The sequence below is a fragment of the Chenopodium quinoa genome, unplaced genomic scaffold (genome assembly GCF_001683475.1).
Source record: "Chenopodium quinoa cultivar QQ74 unplaced genomic scaffold, ASM168347v1, whole genome shotgun sequence".
Taxonomy (NCBI): Eukaryota; Viridiplantae; Streptophyta; class Magnoliopsida; order Caryophyllales; family Amaranthaceae; genus Chenopodium; species Chenopodium quinoa.
Window position 1 is genome coordinate 1,038,423 of NW_018742969.1, and position 19,262 is coordinate 1,057,684.

General features: G+C 35.9%; 1 protein-coding gene across 2 annotated transcripts; it reads left to right on the forward strand.

Moving 5' to 3' along the window:
- Nucleotides 1–122: 122 nt before the first annotated feature.
- On the forward strand, nt 123–3,207 carry LOC110729145 (zinc finger CCCH domain-containing protein 39-like). Of its 2 annotated transcripts, none has more exons than XM_021908865.1 (2): nt 123–1,432; nt 2,595–3,207. In XM_021908865.1, the coding sequence occupies exons 1-2, from the start codon at nt 604–606 to the stop codon at nt 2,861–2,863; spliced, it is 1,098 nt and encodes a 365-aa protein (XP_021764557.1). In that variant the 5' UTR covers nt 123–603; the 3' UTR covers nt 2,864–3,207. The 2 variants fall into 2 exon arrangements, with proteins under 2 accessions (XP_021764557.1, XP_021764558.1); XM_021908866.1 differs by having other exon boundaries at nt 2,613–3,207.
- Nucleotides 3,208–19,262: the final 16,055 nt, after the last annotated feature.

Sequence of the window (19,262 nt, forward strand, 5' to 3'; positions counted from 1 at the left end):
ATGGAGAATAAAGATTAGTTTGGGTTATTAGGGCCCAAAGAAATACCCATCATATCCAATTACCCATATTGTATATAAAGGGTAAGTTTGGTTGTTTACAACTAATTAGAAGAACAGAACAATCTAAAAATAGTAAATTAAGGTTAATGGTGTAAATTAAGATAATGAGCCGTTAGGGTTTTAGGTGTTTAGGGTTTTTCCTTTTAAGTTTCCTTCTTTCTCTCTTCCTCCTGCAATTTCCCATTGTCAATTCCTAAACCAAGGCGGCTAGGGTTTTCAATTTGGGGTTCCCATATTTCGTCCAATTTTATACCCACTACTTTCCATGTTCTAATTCTCAGATTTATAAATTAATCACTCCAAAATCTCTTTTTATTTTAATATATACTATTCAGAATTCAATTATAGTAGTACAATTCTTTTTTCTCTCTTATCAAATCTTCGCTGTAATTCCCCAATCCTCTGAAATTCTTTGATTTTTACCTTTTTTTTAGGGATTAGATTGATTTTGATTAGTGGGTGCATCAAAAGATTCAATCTTTGGTCTTAATTTGATCTGGGTTTGTTGAATTTGATTGATTTTGCATCTTAATTTTCATCAAGATGAGTTTTTCTGATTCTTTTTCATCGTTTGTACCTTTTTCCAATGGGTTAGATTCAATGGGGTTTTGGCCTCAATTTAATGGTTCAAATGAACAACCTGAAGTAAATTCAGAATTTGATCATGATCTTCCGCCATTAAAGAGGTCTAAGAACTCATCAGATAACCTACCTAGCAATCTGACTCATAGAACACCTCAGATGAATCCTCCTGTTAATCAGCCAACTGGGAAAATCTTCTTTAAAACCAGGTTATGTGCAAAGTTTAGGATGGGTCAATGTCGAAACGGCGAAAATTGTAACTTTGCTCATGGTGAGGATGACTTGAGAAAGCCTCCTCCTAATTGGCAAGAACTCGTAGGCGGCCGAACCGAGGATAGAGGGAATGGTGGGAGTGATAATTGGGAAGATGATGATAGAATTATTCATAAGATGAAGCTTTGTAAGAAGTTTTACAATGGGGAAGAATGCCCTTATGGTGATAGGTGCAACTTCCTTCACAAAGAGCCTGCTAAGTTTAGGGAACCGGCTCCGGTTCGATTTAGGGAGAATTCTAGGGAGAGCTCTGCTATTAGCATTGGTACTACTGGCCCTCCTATGGTGCAGCAGCAACAATCTAGGGCTCCTGATCAATATGATGTTCATAGGATGGTGGCGGCGAATGGCAATGTCAATGGTAATGGCAATGGTAATGGCAATGGTAATGGTGGTATGGATGTCATGAGGGGAAATTCGAGGCCGGTTTATTGGAAGACAAAGCGTTGTACCAAGTTTGAAACAACAGGGCAATGTCCTTTTGGGGACAATTGCCATTTTGCTCATGGGCAATCAGGTATATACCTTGACAAACTTTGATTGATTGTGTCAATATTTGTTCTATTATTAGTCTTGATCATGTTTAATGTTTTGTTGCGGTTGTTTACTATCTATTGTTTGGAACTAGCATCTATTATGGTTCATTGATCAATCTTTATTACAATGTTTTATGAGTTAGTCTCAAAACAATTAGGATCTGTGCTGGCTTTATCTTGTGCATATGAGGTTGATTGTTTTGTATGTTATCCCTTTAAGGAACTAAGATAGACTTGAAAGAATGTCAATTGATGACTTGTTTCTTCTTGCCATTTGTCCTGCTAAACTTGTTGAGAAGTACATGGTCAAATCCGATTTGATTAAGTAATTTACTTTACTTATTTTACCAAATGTTTTGAAAGTGTTATATTGGTTTATCACTGTTAAATGATGCTGTTGGAGTAGAAGTTATCTCAGTTGTGCAAATAAGGATAGCTACCATCTTGCAGTTGTGCAACTCTTGTTTCACCCTTGTCAAAATACCATGTCTCCTGTTTCAGACTACGCAATTTGCTTCATTATTTTGTTCGTGTTTATTGAAATTGATAATGAATAAGAACTTAATTTGAATTTGTATTGTTGTAGTACATTGGAAAACATCTTTCTCTTGTTTTCTCTAGATAGTAGTAGATAGGGGTAACACCTTTTAGTATCCGGGCAAAGACTGTATTGACTGAATATTTTTTATAAGGTTTGGAGTGTACTCTTCTAATTCAGTGCTTGGTTTGATTTGATGATCCATGATTGCTTTCTGAAGATTCAGTTTAGCTTAGTGGAACGTTTCTAAGCTACTGTTACTATATAAATCATATTGATTATGGAGACCTATATTCGGATTTTGTTAATAGAAAATGAGATGTCATTGCCATATTGATAATCTTGACTGATTTTCGTGATAGAGGATGAGATAATCTTGACTAATTTTCGTAATGGAGAATGAGATACGATTCTCTTCCGTCACTAGATAACCCTAGCCATATTGATTATGCTAACTGTACGTTACAATGCACTTGTGGTAGATATGCTACTCGTGTGGAATCTATGCATTAATCCAATGCGCACGTGTTTTCTGAATAGATATGCTACTCTTGTGAAATCTATGCATTAATCCAATGCGCACGTGTTTTCTGAATCCTTATCAGGCTTTGTTCATTTTCCAGAGTTGTTGCTACCTGGTGGTCGTCCAGCTGATGCTGAACCAGTGACAATGAACTCTGCTCCTCTAAAACCTGTTTCTGCTCCTCTTAACGATCCAACACCCACAAAGATTGATCTCGGGACTCCCTCTGGACATGAAGGTCAAGGAAAGAAATGCATCTTCAAATGGAAAGGAACCAAGAAGATTAACCGCATTTATGGAGATTGGATCGATGATTTGCCCCTCAACCTACCTAATCAAGTGGAGGGCTGAGTTTGAGTGTGCCAGTTTTGCTAGAATCTATGACTTGGGAGTGTTTATAGGTATTCATCAATATCATCATCATTGATACAATCATTAGGATTTTTGGGTGTGTTTGCAATTGTTTTAAACTGAAGCCTTGTTTGAGGGTAGTAGGAATTTTTTATTTTATTTTTTGGTTTTTTCTTAGCATAATTTTGGGTGGATGCCCTACTTTGTCTTAGGAGTTTTGTTGCGAACTGTGACTTGCAAGTTGTAATATATATATATATGGTTGCTAGATGCTAATATATGGGCAGCAATAGCTTAGTTCAGACTTCATAAATTCAGTTGATAATAGAGGGAATTATAATAAATGATGGCTTTTGTTTTGCAACTTATCTGTCTCCTCCATGATAATACGGAGTATGATTCGTATATTTTACGTACGTACGTACTACTCGTACTATGTACTAGCTTAAGACTCATGCGATCAGATTGTAATATTGTATATATTAATTTATATGTGTAATAACTAATAAGGTATTACGAGTTCACAAATGGAGAGTAATGGGTACTGCATAAGAAACATGTACAATTCTGAGGGGAAACATAATTATGGTACAACTGGTGCAGGTGATCAACTCGGGGCCTGTTCTGATTGACAACATAATTGAATATTTTATGTGAGAAGAAATTAAGAACTGAACTGAAAATAATCTGAAGAGAACATACATTTGGTCGACTAATTTGGTCCGATCTGACCCTAAAAAGGGTAGGTTTGGGCATTCCAATAACATTTTAGTTAAAAATCCAAATTCGGCTTGGAAAAAGCCAAAAACCTGCTTTAATATTTTGCAAATTTGGATATGAAATTTAATGTTAATGCTTGGCCAGGTCGTCCCAAATTTTTTTCACTTCTAAATTTGTTGTCATAGGTTGAGACTTTGAGAGTGCCCAAAGTATTGTAAGAATACATTCAAAGACACAGCCCATGATATAGCCCACAGTTTGCCATATCATCCAGAAATCATCCCTTAATTTCCAAAATATTAACTTTTATGTTTCAAAATTTTCAATAAAACATCTTTCACGAAAATCTTGATCAATTCGCTAAATGTGTGATTTGAAACAATAAGAGGGTAGACATAACTATGCAATAGGTCTTTACTCTTGGAAAAGAAGATTACATATTTTCATCTTTTTATTTCACATAAAGTTTAGTTAAAGCAACGAGTTTAGAAAGTACAGAATGGCTTAATAAAATGTGAGCTTTTTTTTCATAAAATTGTTCAATTCATACTGTGAAAATAATAACACTACAATTGTTCAATTTACTCATTGTATAAATGTATGATGATATCAGGCGATTATCTAGTTTATTTGATTTTTTCCCCCCTTTTGTTCTCATGTTCAAAGGGGCGGGAATATCGTGACTCATTAACTCATTGATTGTTAGATAGGACGTAAGAGGTAACGATGAATTAGTTTGTATGAATTCGTCTCCCTAAAGCATCATATTACTTTGGTAAAATTAGATTTGCAATAATATGTCTCCTTGTTAAAAAAAATATTAATAAATAATTAAATAAAAAAAATCTAACTAATGTGGATGCCCTACTATCTTAGGAGTTTAGGTGTGAATCGTGACTATTAGCACTGTCAAAAACCGAACCGAACCGGTGAAACCGAACCGATTCAAACCGATCCGAATGAGAACCGAACCGATTAAAAACCGATTTTTTGAAACCGAAAACCGACCCGAACCGCATTTTAGTAAACCCGAAACCGAACCGATCCGAGTAATGTTAAACCGTTTTAGAACCGAACCAAATCTAAACCGAACTGGAAAGGAAACCGAACCGAAAATAAACCGAACCGTTTCTAACCCGAAACCGTTTAAACTGGCATAAAAACCGTTACAAACCGAACCGTTTACAAACCAAACCGTTTACAAACCGAACCGTTTATAAACCGGACCGTTTATAAACCGAACCATTTATAAACCGAACTGTTTATGAACCGAATCCTTATAAATCGAACCGTTTACAAACTACTTACTACTAGGAGTGGTTATTGGGTGGGTCAGTGTGGGTCGATGCAGATCATTTACGAAGTGAGTCGGTTGCAGGTCAAGATGAATATTTAGCGGGACATAAATAATAACCAATAACTCGAGATAAAAAAAGGAACAACATATCAATATGTAATGTGACTAAAACTATTAATACTTGTTCTATGAGATTAAAACATTTTAGCAATGAAGCAACACAATATATATTAAGCATCACTAGTTCACTACAATAAAACATCCATGTCTTCTTAATTAGATGCAAAACTTTCATCTATCACTTCTTTACCAATTTCAAGGACGTCTTCTTCAATATCACAATCATAACCACGTAACCAATTTTGTGTGGTCACCAACGCCTCAACATTCTTAGGCAAAAGCGCACTCCTATACTTGTTTAAAATACGACCACCCATGCTAAAAGAAGACTCTGAGGCTACCGATGTAATAGGAATGGCCAAAACATCCCTAGCCATAACAGCTAATATGGGGTACACACTACTTTGAGATTCCCAATACTAAGAACATCGTACTTCTGCCCTTCATAAATTGGTTGTCGAGGAGTACACAAATAAGAATCAATCTCCATCGATGGCCGATTTGATGTGTCATCCTCCTCATCATCATCATTATCAACATACTAGAAAAGTTCAAACAAAATGCTTTTATTAAATAATAAAATTAAAACATAAAATTATTAATTTTGTAAACCACAATAATCAGAAATTGATTACCTTGAATATATCATCATCCAAGTGACTATTTGAATTTTCGATAACAGCTGGGATGGAGGGTGGAGCATTTGTACTTGATGTAAAACCGGAAGACAAAGAAGAATAAAAGTTATACAACTCCAAAAGAGCATCTTTAATCACCTTCGCCTTTTCAACACATGCCTCATCAACATAAAGCACTTTTAACATCTTCATCACTCGAACAAGCTTATAACGAGGATCAAGAACAATAGCAATTGATAGGATCAAACTATATTCATCCCAATAGCCCTCAAACTTTTCAAGCATAACTTTTGCCATGGGTGCAAGTTTAGGATCTATATAGGCTTTACTTATTGTGTGCTCAATTTTTAAAACACTAGCAAAATACAAATTTGCAGTAGGATATTCTGAACCAGAAAATAACACAGTGATTTCATGAAATGGCTTTAGGAAATTACATATTTTAGTAAGGGTATCCCATTCATCATTCGAAAGTTTGAATTCATAACCTATAAACCTATCAATAACCAATTTCAAGGCTTCCTTTGCTTCCAAAGCTTTTCGAATCATCGTATATGTGGCATTCCAACGAGTCACAACATCAAGACGTAACTTTCCATTAAACACACAGTTAACCTCATGAAGAGCATGCTCAAATTGAGTGAGTCTAGAATCTGAAGAATCAACATATTTACAAACCTCACGCAATTTTTGAACACTACTATCAACTTCTTTTAAACCTCTTTGAACAATAATGTTCAAGACATGAGCTGAACATCGAATATGAAAAAATTTACCATTACAAGGAAGAGGAGAAGTCAACATTAAATCTTTCTTCAAAAGGTTAACCATAACATCCATGGATCGAGCATTATCAACAGTCATTGCAAAAGCTTTACCCTGAAGGTTCCACTCCCCAATAAGTTTTAACACAAATTTTTCTACCTCAACACCAGTATGAGGAGGACCACAATATCTAAAATTCAGAATTTTAGACCTAAGACACCAATTTTTATCAACATAATGTGCCGTTAAATTAAGATAACCTCGATTAGTACATGCTGTCCACAAGTCACAAGTGAAGCTAACTCTACCTTCAATTCCCGAAAAAGATTGCAACAACAAAGACTTAAACTTATCATGCTCATCAATACAATGTTTCAAAATAGTGTTTCTACACACATGATTCACGTTGGGGTTCAAATTCGTAAAAACTTCCCTAAGGCCATGATGCTCCACGATACTTAAAGGATAGGAATGCAAAACTATAGCTCTAGCAAGCAATTGTAAATGACGTGTTTGATTAAACAGGAGCTCAACACCACTTTCATGATTTCCAGGATGGTGTGGATTTTTATTCATGCATGTCTTAGTATGAGCTTTACAAGTTGAAGTACCAGCATTACCTGGAGTTTTATATTCATTACCGCAAACATTGCATCGAGCATATTTTATCGGAGCAAGACCAACCATCTTATCAAAAAAGGTGTAATACCTCCAAACATCTGATGTTCGTCCACGCTTACTACCACTAGTGGTACGTTGAGTACAATCTTGATTCTGAACAGTAGAATCTTGATTCTTTACAGTAGAATCCTCATCAAAACCAATAAACTCTTGCTCCATTGCTGAAAAAACAAAAACACAACAGTATAAATCAAGTGAAAAAAAAAGGCAAATTAAGGGCAAATAAAAAAAAAATAGGCAAATTAACACAGCAGCTCCGGACCTGCTTGCTTCAAGCAAAGCACACCAGCAACCTAGCCCAGCAACAGACAGACAACACAGCCCAGCTAACACAAGACGACAGCAAAACCACAGCTGCAATACCCTAGAAAACCAGCAGCAACCAACCCCAGCACCCAGCCTGCAGCAGAGACATCAACTAGGACAACACAAACCATGGCCAGAAAGACTCTGCTCTGAACAGGGCAGAAAACACCCAGCAGATCCTACAATCTAGCCTTGTACATCTAGCAGATCTGGCCAAACATTAGAACAGCAGCAGCACAGGACAGACCTTAGCTAGTACTACATGCTCTAAGATGAGGTAGTCCATCTACAATTCAGTCCTAAAATATACTAAACACTATTAGACAACTCTTATCTGAATGCACTTGCACTTTTGCAACAAAACAAACCCAAACTTAAATAAAAAAATCCTGCTAGCATTCAGCATTAACCCACATAAACAGAAACACTAATGAGAGAACAATGCAGCTGATAGAACAAAGGATAGCATTCAGTATATTTGAAGACTAATAGAGCATTATAGACAAAGCCATACATTTTAAATGCTCAACAAACAACAAACAGTCACAAAGGCAGACCAGCAACAACACAGCAGCCTGAAAAAAACCAAGCACAATTAATAACACGAAAAGAAACCACGAGCATGAATAAGGTAACCAAATCAACTCAATTGTTGCTCATGGTACTACAACCACAACCCTGATCAGAACTGAGCATAGCCAAAGCTGGTAAGGCCAGAACACCTCACAAATAGATATAACAAAAAATGAACAACAAGAACAATAAAATTAAAAAATCAGAAATTAAATGAACAACAAGAACAATAAAATTAAAAATTACATGAACAACATCAAAAAATCAGAAATTATATGAACAAATCAGAAATTATATGAAATTATATGAACAAATCAGAAGTAAAAATCAAAAAATAAAGACATGCAAATCCTGCAAACAACGAATCATCAACATAAAACCGAAATGAAAACAAAAAAATTAACATAAAATTACCTTTGAGCAGTGACGGCTTGAAGGAGAGGAAGATTTGAAGATGGAGAACTGGAGAATGAAAAAAAAAAACGAGAATGGAGAGATCGAAAAAAAAATCGAAAAAAACGAAACGAAAACAAAAACAATTAACTAAAATTTACCTTTGAGCTATTGAAGGCTAAGAGTTCAGAGCTTGAGAGTTGAGAACTTGAGAGTGAGTGAGGATTCAACGCTTCGATTTGAGGATGAAGAAGAAGAACGGTGAATGCTGTGGAATGAAGAGGATGAATGAAGAACCTAATTGCCTTTCAGTCTTTCACAGTTTCACGTTTCACTTTTTTTTTTTTTTTCTCTTTTGCATAATATATGAACCACATGTTTATTTAATTATTAAAGAATCAAAATATCTAAATTCTAAATCTAAAATGTGTTTTTCCTTTTGGTTTTTGGAGGGAAATTTCCCACCATATTTTGTTGAAATTGTCAACCAAAAAAATGAAATTAATTTTCCACTTTGTAAAAATCAAAATTTTTAATTTTATTTTAATAACATTAAACAAACTTTTATACAATTAATTAATTACATGACTTAAAAAAAAAACTAATTACATTTCTCGGATCCCGATAAAACGATATTCACCTTCATAATATCAGCTTTTATAATTTTTTTTAACACACACATTAAAATATTAAGTTCTTTAAATTATAAAATGTGAATCGGTTAGCGTGTAATTTCTAGGCGTTGCGATTAATAAAAAATCGAAAATTGTTCAATAAATAATGATGTCATATCTTAGAGAGTTAGAAGTACTACGAATTTGTTATATGGTTATATTTATATCAGTTTAGCTGTACCTATAAGCAATACACTTGTAATCGTGTAAACTTATAAATGATATAGTTGACTAGTAGATTAGTACATAAATACAAATTACTTAATTAGATATGAGTTATGTCTACATGAGTGATTGACTAATATGACTATATGAGCAATTGTCAATTTAGCATAGCTGCATAACAGATTAGCAGCGTACTAGACTATCATACTCGGTAATATACTAATACCATTTCAGTATTTGATCTACTAGACTCAAGTTAAAAGTTACTCTTTCTGATTAACTTGTTAGTCTAATTAAGTAATTACTAATTACTAATTAGTGACTTAAGCCTTAAGGGTAAACCAGTAAAGGATATACAAAAATATAATAATCTTATGTTTCTCATCCCTTTATACTAATAATATCTAACTATGAGAATATGAGATGGTTATATGTTATGTATCTGTATAATCGATTGAAGGAATCAACATTACCTTCTTCTTCATTAATGTTTTCTTTCATTATACAAATCAAACTACTCTGTAATATCTTCATGTATAACTTTATGCAAATATATAATGATAAACGAGTCTTAATTATCAGTCTTGTTGACTAATTAAGTATCGAATACCAAATTGCAAATTTCGATGTCACAACAACTCATCAAATCATGATTATGACACTATTAACTAAATGATCAAATCAGAAGCAGATAATAATCTGATAGTAAAACAATAATACATTAATGCACTAAACTTTTATAATCTACTTCATAATAAACTAGTAAGATCAGTATAGCTAAACTTAAATCATAACATGATATGTATTTATAAAATTAATGAGAATTTGCATATAATATGATGCCTCAATATGAAGTGATGAAGTCTCGGCTTGATATAAAACTTGTTAACTGGCAAAAAGTTAGAAAGTAGTACAAAATTTTTTGAAATCAAAAACAGACTCGAACCGTAATTTAGTAAATCTGAAATAAAACCGATCTAAATAATGTTAAATCGTAGAAGAACCAAACCCGTGAACGAACCGAACCAGTTAAAACCGAACTAAAATAAAACTAAACCAAAAAAACAACCGAACCGTTTCCAACCTGAAACTGTTTGAACCGGGATAATAACCATTTACACCGAACCGTTAACAAACCGCAACCCGTCTGCACCGAACCTTTTACTACCTGGAATTTTTACAACCCACACCGTTTACAAACCGAACCGAATTTAAACCGGGTTAAAAACCATTTACACCGAACCGTTAACAAACCGCAACCCGTCTGCACCGAACCATTTACAACCCGAACCAAATTTAAACCGGGTTAAAAACCGTTTACACCGAACCGTTAACAAACCGCAACCCGTTTGCACCGAACCGTTTACTACCCAGACCGTTTACAACCCGGACCGTTTACAACCCGAACCGAATTTAAACCGGGTTAAAAACCGTTTACACCGAACCGTTAACAAACCGCAACCCGTTTGCACCGAATCGTTTACTAACCGAACCGTTTATAACCCGAACCGAATTTAAACCGTTCAAGAATAAACCGAAACCGAACCGAACCGATAATTATTTAAACCGAACCGAAATCGACCCGTAAGACATTTGAACCGATTTCAAACCGACCCGATTTCAAACCGAACCGATTTCAAACCGAACCGAAACCGAACTGTCAAACCGTTTTGACAGTGCTAGTGACTATATTTATATATTGTTCCTGCAAGGATCCGACAACCCGATTCAAAAGTCCAAAGCACGAGTATGTAACCCGTTAAGCTCCTATCGGCCAGAAGTGAACCTACACAAAGAGAAAGGATTAGCTAACCCTGGGGTATTCCAGGGATAACCGCTCCGATGACAAAGTCAGTTTGTGATAAAGAAAAAGAATTTAGAGAGAGAAAAAGAGAGAGAGAGAGAGAGAGAGAGAGAGAGAGAGTGTCATTAATTACCTTCATTAATGGCTCCTAACCTACTATTTATAATAAATACCAAGACATGTGGCTACAAAGCATGCAAAGCCTTTCTTGCCAAGTGTCAACCTGTTGTTGCCACGTGCCGAATACCGACAGGCCAATATGCCTGCTTTATCAAACATATCTGCCCATTTATCAGCTCTTCTAGGTTCAGGTCTGTATTTGTAAAAGATGTCGGCCCATTTTACATATCTTCCCATACAACTAGCCCCCCAAGTGAGGACGTTCGACTACAGGTCGACGTTCACACTTTTAGAAAATGTATAATAGTTAACTTTAATTTATGTTATGATATGTTCAGGCTTTCATTTCTTGTGCGCTGTCGAGTACCTTATAAAGATCATGTATTCGGTATTTTAGGATAATTTGTTGGAGTTTATTATGAAATAATTTATTGTTGTTCTTTGGTATGTATTTTGCTAACGTTACATTAATTAAATTTTGTGTGCCGTAAGCAGACAAGGTTTACTTTGGAAAAATAAACACTGGTAGCAGAAAAAACTCCGTTTTCTCCCCCAAGTGACCTTGTGTACCGTAAGCAGACAAGGTCTACTTTGGAAAAATAAATTGGGAGCAGAAAAAACTCCGTCTTCTCCCCCAAGTGACCTTGTGTGCCGTAAGCAGACAAGGACTACTTTGGAAAAATAAATTGGGAGCAGAAAAAACTCCGTTTTCTCCCCCAAGTGACCTTGTGTTCCGTAAGCAGACAAGGTATACTTTGGAAAAATAAATTGGGAGGCAGACAAGGTCAGTCAAGTAAATGAAGCGTCTACCAGAAAAATAAGCGGGAAACGGATATTGAAGACAGACACGTGTCATTAATCTGTCAATTTGTTATTTTAATTTGCGTCTACCAGAAAAATAAGCGGGAAACGGATATTGAAGACAGACACATGTCATTAATCTGTCAATTTGTTATTTTAATTTTTAAATTTTGGAACCGTTAGATTTCTGACACGGTTGTCACATCAACCGTTTTTTTTTTTTTTTTTTTTTTTAAACATATTATGTACTTAATAATTAAAATGCAACTTTTCCTATTCATTTCACTTACTTTTCTTGCCATTTCCCTTGTGAATTTGTTCTTGAGAAAGCATTTCGACAAAAAAGGTTTACGATTTAGAATATCTTCCTTGCAATCGCCTGTCTTCTGCATTTGTTCTATCGACACTACAGATTTGTTGGAGCATTCCACTGTTGGTGTAGGGAATAAATTTCAAGCCTTAAATCTCACTAGCTTGAACCCCACTGTGATCATACACTAAAGTACGGTGGCATCCAAAAGGGAAGAAGATAGAGAAAAAGAGTCGCCAACAAGTTTTAGGAACTTGTAAACCGTTCATAGGATGAAGGTTACACCCCTTAACGATCCAAGAGATCGTCAACTCCATAAGGTCTAGAACCAAATAAGGTTTCGGGGATGAAGGTACAAATCCAACCTAAAAGAGATTGAACCTGCCCTAATAATAGGCCTTTACTTTATTCTGATCGTATTCATGTGCGCTTTTTAATTGACATGCAATCAATAGGATTAACTCTAAACCTGTTTATCTATGTTGGTTGAACATTAATGCACAAATAAATCTATTATTGGCGATCACTTGAATTATAATCATATTAACCCTAAACAAGATTACTAATTATCTTATTAAGCGTGATTACAAGTACCAATTCCCTTTAACATGCAATAAAAGTGTGATCAAGCAAGCAACATAATCATCATCATAAGAATAAAACAATCATAATAATAATAATAATAATAATAGTCATAATAATCATGTTGATCATAATATTAGCAAGATCCTAGGCATGATACTAACAAGATTAATAACAAACCCTAGCATGTCACTAAGCAATAAAAATCAAATCTTTAACCCTAACATGATACTAACAAAAATATATATTAGGAAGAACATAGAAAGCATCGTAACAATCATATTTAATATTAAAATTACCCTAGACATGATACTAGGAATATCATAATAACAATGTAAACATGATTTTTACATCATAATATCAATAAAAACCATTAAAATACTTACTTTGATGCCTCGTACCTCTTTCTAATAACAAAATACACACGTTAGTAACTTCAAGGAAAATAATAAACAACAATTAAATTAAATAATTGAAATAGAGATTTGGGACCAAACCCTCAGAAATTAAACCTTTCACGTCTAGGGCGAAGGCAACTTCGAATATGGCTAGGTGTTTCTAGATCTTGTGAATGCGGAATTTTGTATGAAAAAGCAAGGTTTAGAGAAAATAAAGAAAGAAAAGATGAATTAATTAATTAAGAGAGAAAGAATTGAATGATTGCGAATGAAAGCTGATTGTTTGTGAATATTCGTGAGAATTGGTGAATGATGGTGAATGTAGATGATTGAAGATAATTGAAAACAGAGTTTTTAATATGCTATTTATAGAGAAAATCAGCCAAAAAGATAAAATAAACAAAACAGAGTCTGACGCACAAAAAACAGAGCTGGCGCAAACCCTGGCTAACTGGCGCTAGGCACCAACACTGGCGCCAGGCGCCAATGGCTAGCGCCAGGCGCCAGGCCTGGTTCCAGGCGCCAAAGCCTGGGGTCAGGCGCCAAGCTTGGTTTTAACGCGTTTTCGAAAATCAGATAAATTTTCCGTACTGGAGGATAAAATCATATAATTTCCTCGAAAATGCTATTTGATATTGATTAAAACTTTGAAAAATCAACAAAAGTCAATTTATCAATGCTAATTGAATTAGGAATGAAAAGAACCTTCTAGAAGATTCTAGAAGACTAAAACCATTCCTAATTGCATTAGGAATGATAAATCATATTAGGCCCTCCTCTAGATCATTGGGCCGTATAAAGCTCAAACCAGGCCCAGTTTAGTAAATTGGCCATAACTTCCTCAATATTTATCGGGATTGGGCTTATAATAAGTCGGGTTTTAAATTTCCAGAAACCACACGATTATATAGCCAAAGGGAATAGGCCGCGCCTAAAATCATCCCAAGCGCTGCTAATGTGGGAATGCGAGGCCTCGTCTGAATAGGTTTGTCTCTCCGCTCCTGTTGATTTGACTTGGTATGAGCCTGCTCCCCTATGAGTCACTCTGATCGCCACTTGTCAATCTCTTTCTTCCTTCAGACTTTACCATGCTTTCCTTAACCTTATAATAAGCGATTACATACCAGGTAGAGTGGAATTAGGGCCAGCGTGTTCGCCACCACGTTGGAAAGCTCTTGTCAAGCCCCATCCAAATACACTATTATTGGACCCATATCATGGACCAACCAAACTATATTGGCTATTTTCTTAAAATAAGTTTTCAAAAACTGAGAGAAAAGAAAATAAATTAAAACTTATCCGCTACACTAGACTTTCCACACTTTCACTTCATTTGATTATGATTCAACGTGAAAGGTACTCATCACTGGGTTTGGTTTTGGGGAGACACAAATGGGTGTCTACAGTTGGCGAATAGTTTAAGGTATTCACAAAACTCTGATCCTAATTTGACTGATTTTGATTTCGAGCTTTTGATTATTTATATTATTATTTTCTTTTTCTTTTTTTTTAGAAAAAAGATCAAATTGCATGTTTTAAATTTTGTTTTTGTTGTTGTTTTTTTTTTACTTTGAAGTTTATAAACCAAGAATTAGATGTCCAACAGCAGTATTGAAGAAGAACAACCTACCCTTAACACTACTAGGCGCTGACTTATTAGACAATCCTTAGGAAAAGACCTTGGTCAAACTGGAGAAACCACTTCTTCACTTTCTGACAACATTGACGACCCCTTTCAACCGTTATCTGTAGAAGAACAAAAGAAGGCCTTTTACCGTCATAAATTATTAGCCGAGTGTGAAAAAGAAAACCGTCCTGTTAATCCTAACATACCGGAAGATACTGAAATCCTTGAGGTTGAACCGGTCAGTATTCGTTATCATTTGAGGAGTTTTGCTAATACTCAATTTGATCAATACGGCTCAAACGTGGGGCATATAGGTGTAAACACTATGCCAAGAGTTAAGCGTACCAGCTATCAACCTGAGGTTGCTGCTCGTGATGCTGCTGAAGAGGTCGAGTCAAGCAAAAAAGCTAAGCAAGGTGAGGTTGCGAGCTCTTCCGAATCTGATGATATGGAAACCCCTCCAAATGCTGAGAGAAATCAGCCATCTTCTGTTCATGAATCAGCTGTTAATTCTGTTATGGGTGATGACGATACCCAAGAAGGTAGTGTTAATACTGATAGTATGGACGACATAATCGATATGACGGCTGAAATTATTCAAGAAGAGAATCTTGATGAAGGGTATAACTCTGAGACCGACGGGGCTGAATTTCGGCAGCCTATTGTTTTAGCTACTAAAGGCAAAGTCACTGAAGCTAAGATAAGCAAAAAGTTTAGGCAGACGGCCTTGGACAAGGATTATTGCCAGCGCGCCAAGTAGTTTTATAAACTTCCAGACGGGTATGACCTTTGTCTTCCTCCTTCTAGATCTTCAGTGCTTGACTGCCCGGATGGCCATGTTGCCATTTATCTTAAGCACTTTGATTTCGGCCTTCGGTTCCCTCTTCATCCTTTTGTGGCCAAAATTTTAAAGGCCTGGAACGTTTGCCTTGTACAGCTAACTGTAGACACCCATTTGTGTCTCCCCAAAACCAAACCCAGTGATGAGTACCTTTCGCGTCGAATCATAATCGAATGAAGTGAAAGTGTGGAAAGTCTAGTGTTGCGGATAAGTTTTAATTTCTTTTCTCTTCTCTCTGTTTTTGAAAACTTATTTTAAGAAAACAGCCAATCCAGTTTGTTTGGTCCATGATATGGGTCCAATAGTAGTGTAGTTGTATGGGGCTTCACAAGAGCTTTCCAACGATATATTATATGCCCAATTCCGATGAATATTGAGGAAGTTATGGCCAATTTACTAAACTGGGCCCGGTTTGAGCCTTATATGCGGCCCAATGATCTAGGGGAGGGCCTAATAGATTTATCATTCCTAATGCAATTAGGAATGGTTTTAGTCTTCTAGATTCTTCTAGAAGGTTCTTTTCATTCCTAATTCAATTAGCATTGATAATTTGACTTTTGTTGACTTTTCAGAGTTTTAATTAAAATCAAATAGCATTTTTGAGGAAAATATACGATTTTATCCTCCAGTACGACAAACTTATCTGATTTTCGAAAACGCGTCCAAAACAGGCCTAGCGCCTGACTCCAGGCATTGGCGCTTGGCGCCATTTAGCTGGTTCTGGCGCCAGCTCTGTTTTGCGTGCGCCAACCTCGTTTTGCGTGCGCCAAGTGCTCTGTTTTGATATTTTATCTTTTAGGCTGATTTCTCTATAAATAACGTATTAAAACTCCGTTTTCATTCACCAATTCTCACCTACAATCAGTTTTCATTCGCAATCATTAATTCTCTCTTAATTCATTCATCTCTTCATCTTTCTCTTTTTCTAAACTTGCTTTTACATACAAAATTCCGCACACAAGATCTAGAAACACCTAGCAATATTCGAAGTTGCCTTCGCCCTAGACGTGAAAGGTTTAATTTATGAGGGTTTGGTCCCAAATCTCTCTTTCAATTATTTAATTTAATTATTTGATTTATTATTTTCTTTGAAGTTACTAACGTGTGTATTTTGTAATTAAAAAGAGGTACGAGACATCAAAGTAAGTACTTTAATGGTTTTAATTGATATTATGATGTAGAAATCATGTTTAAATTGTTATTATGATATTCCTAGTATCATGTCTAGGATAATTTTAATATTAAATATGATTGTTGCGATGCTTCATATTCTCTTCCTAATATTTATGATTGTTAGTATCATGTTTGGGCTAAAGATTTGATTTTTATTGCTTAGTGACATGCTAAGGTTTGTTATCAATCTTGTTAGTATCATGCCTAGGATCTTGCTATTTTCATTATGCTTTAACATGAATATTATGATTATGATTATTATAATTATTGTTATGATGATTATTTTGATTGTTATAATTATTGTGATGAATATTATTATTATGATTATTTTGATGATTATAATTATTATTCATGATATTTATACTTTGGTTATTATGTTGCTTGATATTTATTGTTATTGCTTGATCACGCCTTTTATGCATGTCTAAAGGGAATTGGTACTTGTAATCATGCTTAATAAGATATTTAATAATCTTGTTAGGGTTAATGTGATTATAATTCAAGTGATCGCCAATAATAGTTTATTTGTGCATTATATTCAACCAACATAGATAAACAGGTTTAGGGCTTAACCTATTGATTGTATGTTAATTAAAAAGCGCACATGAATACGATCTGAACAAAGTAGAGGCCTATTATTAGGGCAGGTTCAATCTCTTTTAGGTTGGATTTGTACCTTCATCCCCGAACCCTTATTTGGTTCTAGACCTTATGGAGTTGACGATCTCTTGGATCGTTAAGGGGTGTAACCTTCACCATGTGAACGGTTTACAAGTTCCTAAAACTTGTTGGCGACTCTTTTGCTCTATCTTCTTCCCTTTTGGACGCCACCGTACTTTAGTGTATGATCACAGTGGGGTTCAAGTTTGGGGTTTAACGCTTGAATTTATTCCCTACACTAACCCCTCCCACCATCCGTGCCGTTATTTCCCTTATTTGGGTTCTGCTTCATAGAAACTATCCGCTTACCCTTAATGCATTCAGGCGGCTGTTAACTTTAAAGAGAGATGGCTAATCGGATGGGTGGTGGTGTTTATATACCCAACCTCACAAATACACCGTTCACCCTAAGTTATCAAGCTGCAAAGGATGGTAAGACAAGTTCTTTTTTATGTCGGTTCCCGATGATTTCCCACTCGGGAGGACATTCTTTCGGCCCCATCCAAGGTTTGAATCTATTCCCGAGAGAAATCTTGGCAAACACGAGCGTAGGGCCGGCAAGAGGGTTATCAGACGTTGTCCTAAAGCTACTAAACCTTTGTACGACACTCTTGCTACTCACTGTAGTCGTGCTCCGACCGTCGGTGCCAAAAGAAAAGCTGAGAATATGGCTGATGAGAATGCTAAGAAAAGGAAGCTAACCTCTCTTGCCAATCGCCGGGGTAGTTTTCCCAGGTCTGGCGTTACTTGGCAACCTGAAGATCGCAGCAAGAAGAGTCAGGCCGAGAACAAGGATAAACCTCCTTCTCCAAGGGTTCAGGTGAAAACGATTGTTCAGAGTTCTGAACCAATCATCAAAAAAGTGGTTGATGGAATTGATGTTGAGGATCTTACCAACATTGAATCTCCTACCCCAGCTCAACCTAACATACCGGACCAAACAACTGCTCATAATGTTACCACTACTGCTGGTGGTTCCGACACAAGCGCTCCTGATCTTATCTATCAATCCAATCAATGGATCGAGCGTCCCAATGAGAGGATACTGGAGGTTTTTCTCAAAGGATTCTCTGTCCCTCCCGGTCATTCTGGGGACAAATGGCAACCTACCATTGACGTATATCGGAATGAATCAATGTTTACCGATGACCCTATGCTTGGTGGAACTCTTGGCTATCGTCTTTTAAGCAACTTGACCCTCCCAATGGATAGGCCTGCTGGTGTCATCGGCCCTTTGGCTGCTATGCACATGCATAACATGATGAAGGTTCTCGCCCTTTAACATTGTAGCCTTTATTATATTTTGATATATATATATATATATATATATATATATATATATATATATATATATATATATATATATATTTTTACTAACTTTTTGCCTTTATTACTACACAGGCTGTTATGTGTGGCACTGAGCTTGTTGAAATGTACCGTTATTACCAAGAACAGCACCATCAAGCCTCTGCTAGCCAAAACGCACTTCAAACAGCCCTGGATAACGCTGATAAGGCTCTGCAAAACTTAAATGAGGCAAAAGAAAGAGATGATCTTGAGATGTCATCTCTCAGGGATAGAGCTTCTAAGGTTGGGGATCTTGAGTTGGAAGTTCAGCAACTAAAGACTCAAATTACTGAGAAGAACAAAGTTATCAGCCGCGTTCCTACTCTTGAGAAGGATCTCGAGGCTGCCAAGGCTTGCGTTCGTGATCTTGAAGAAAAAGTCAAAAAATTGGAGGCTGATAAGCC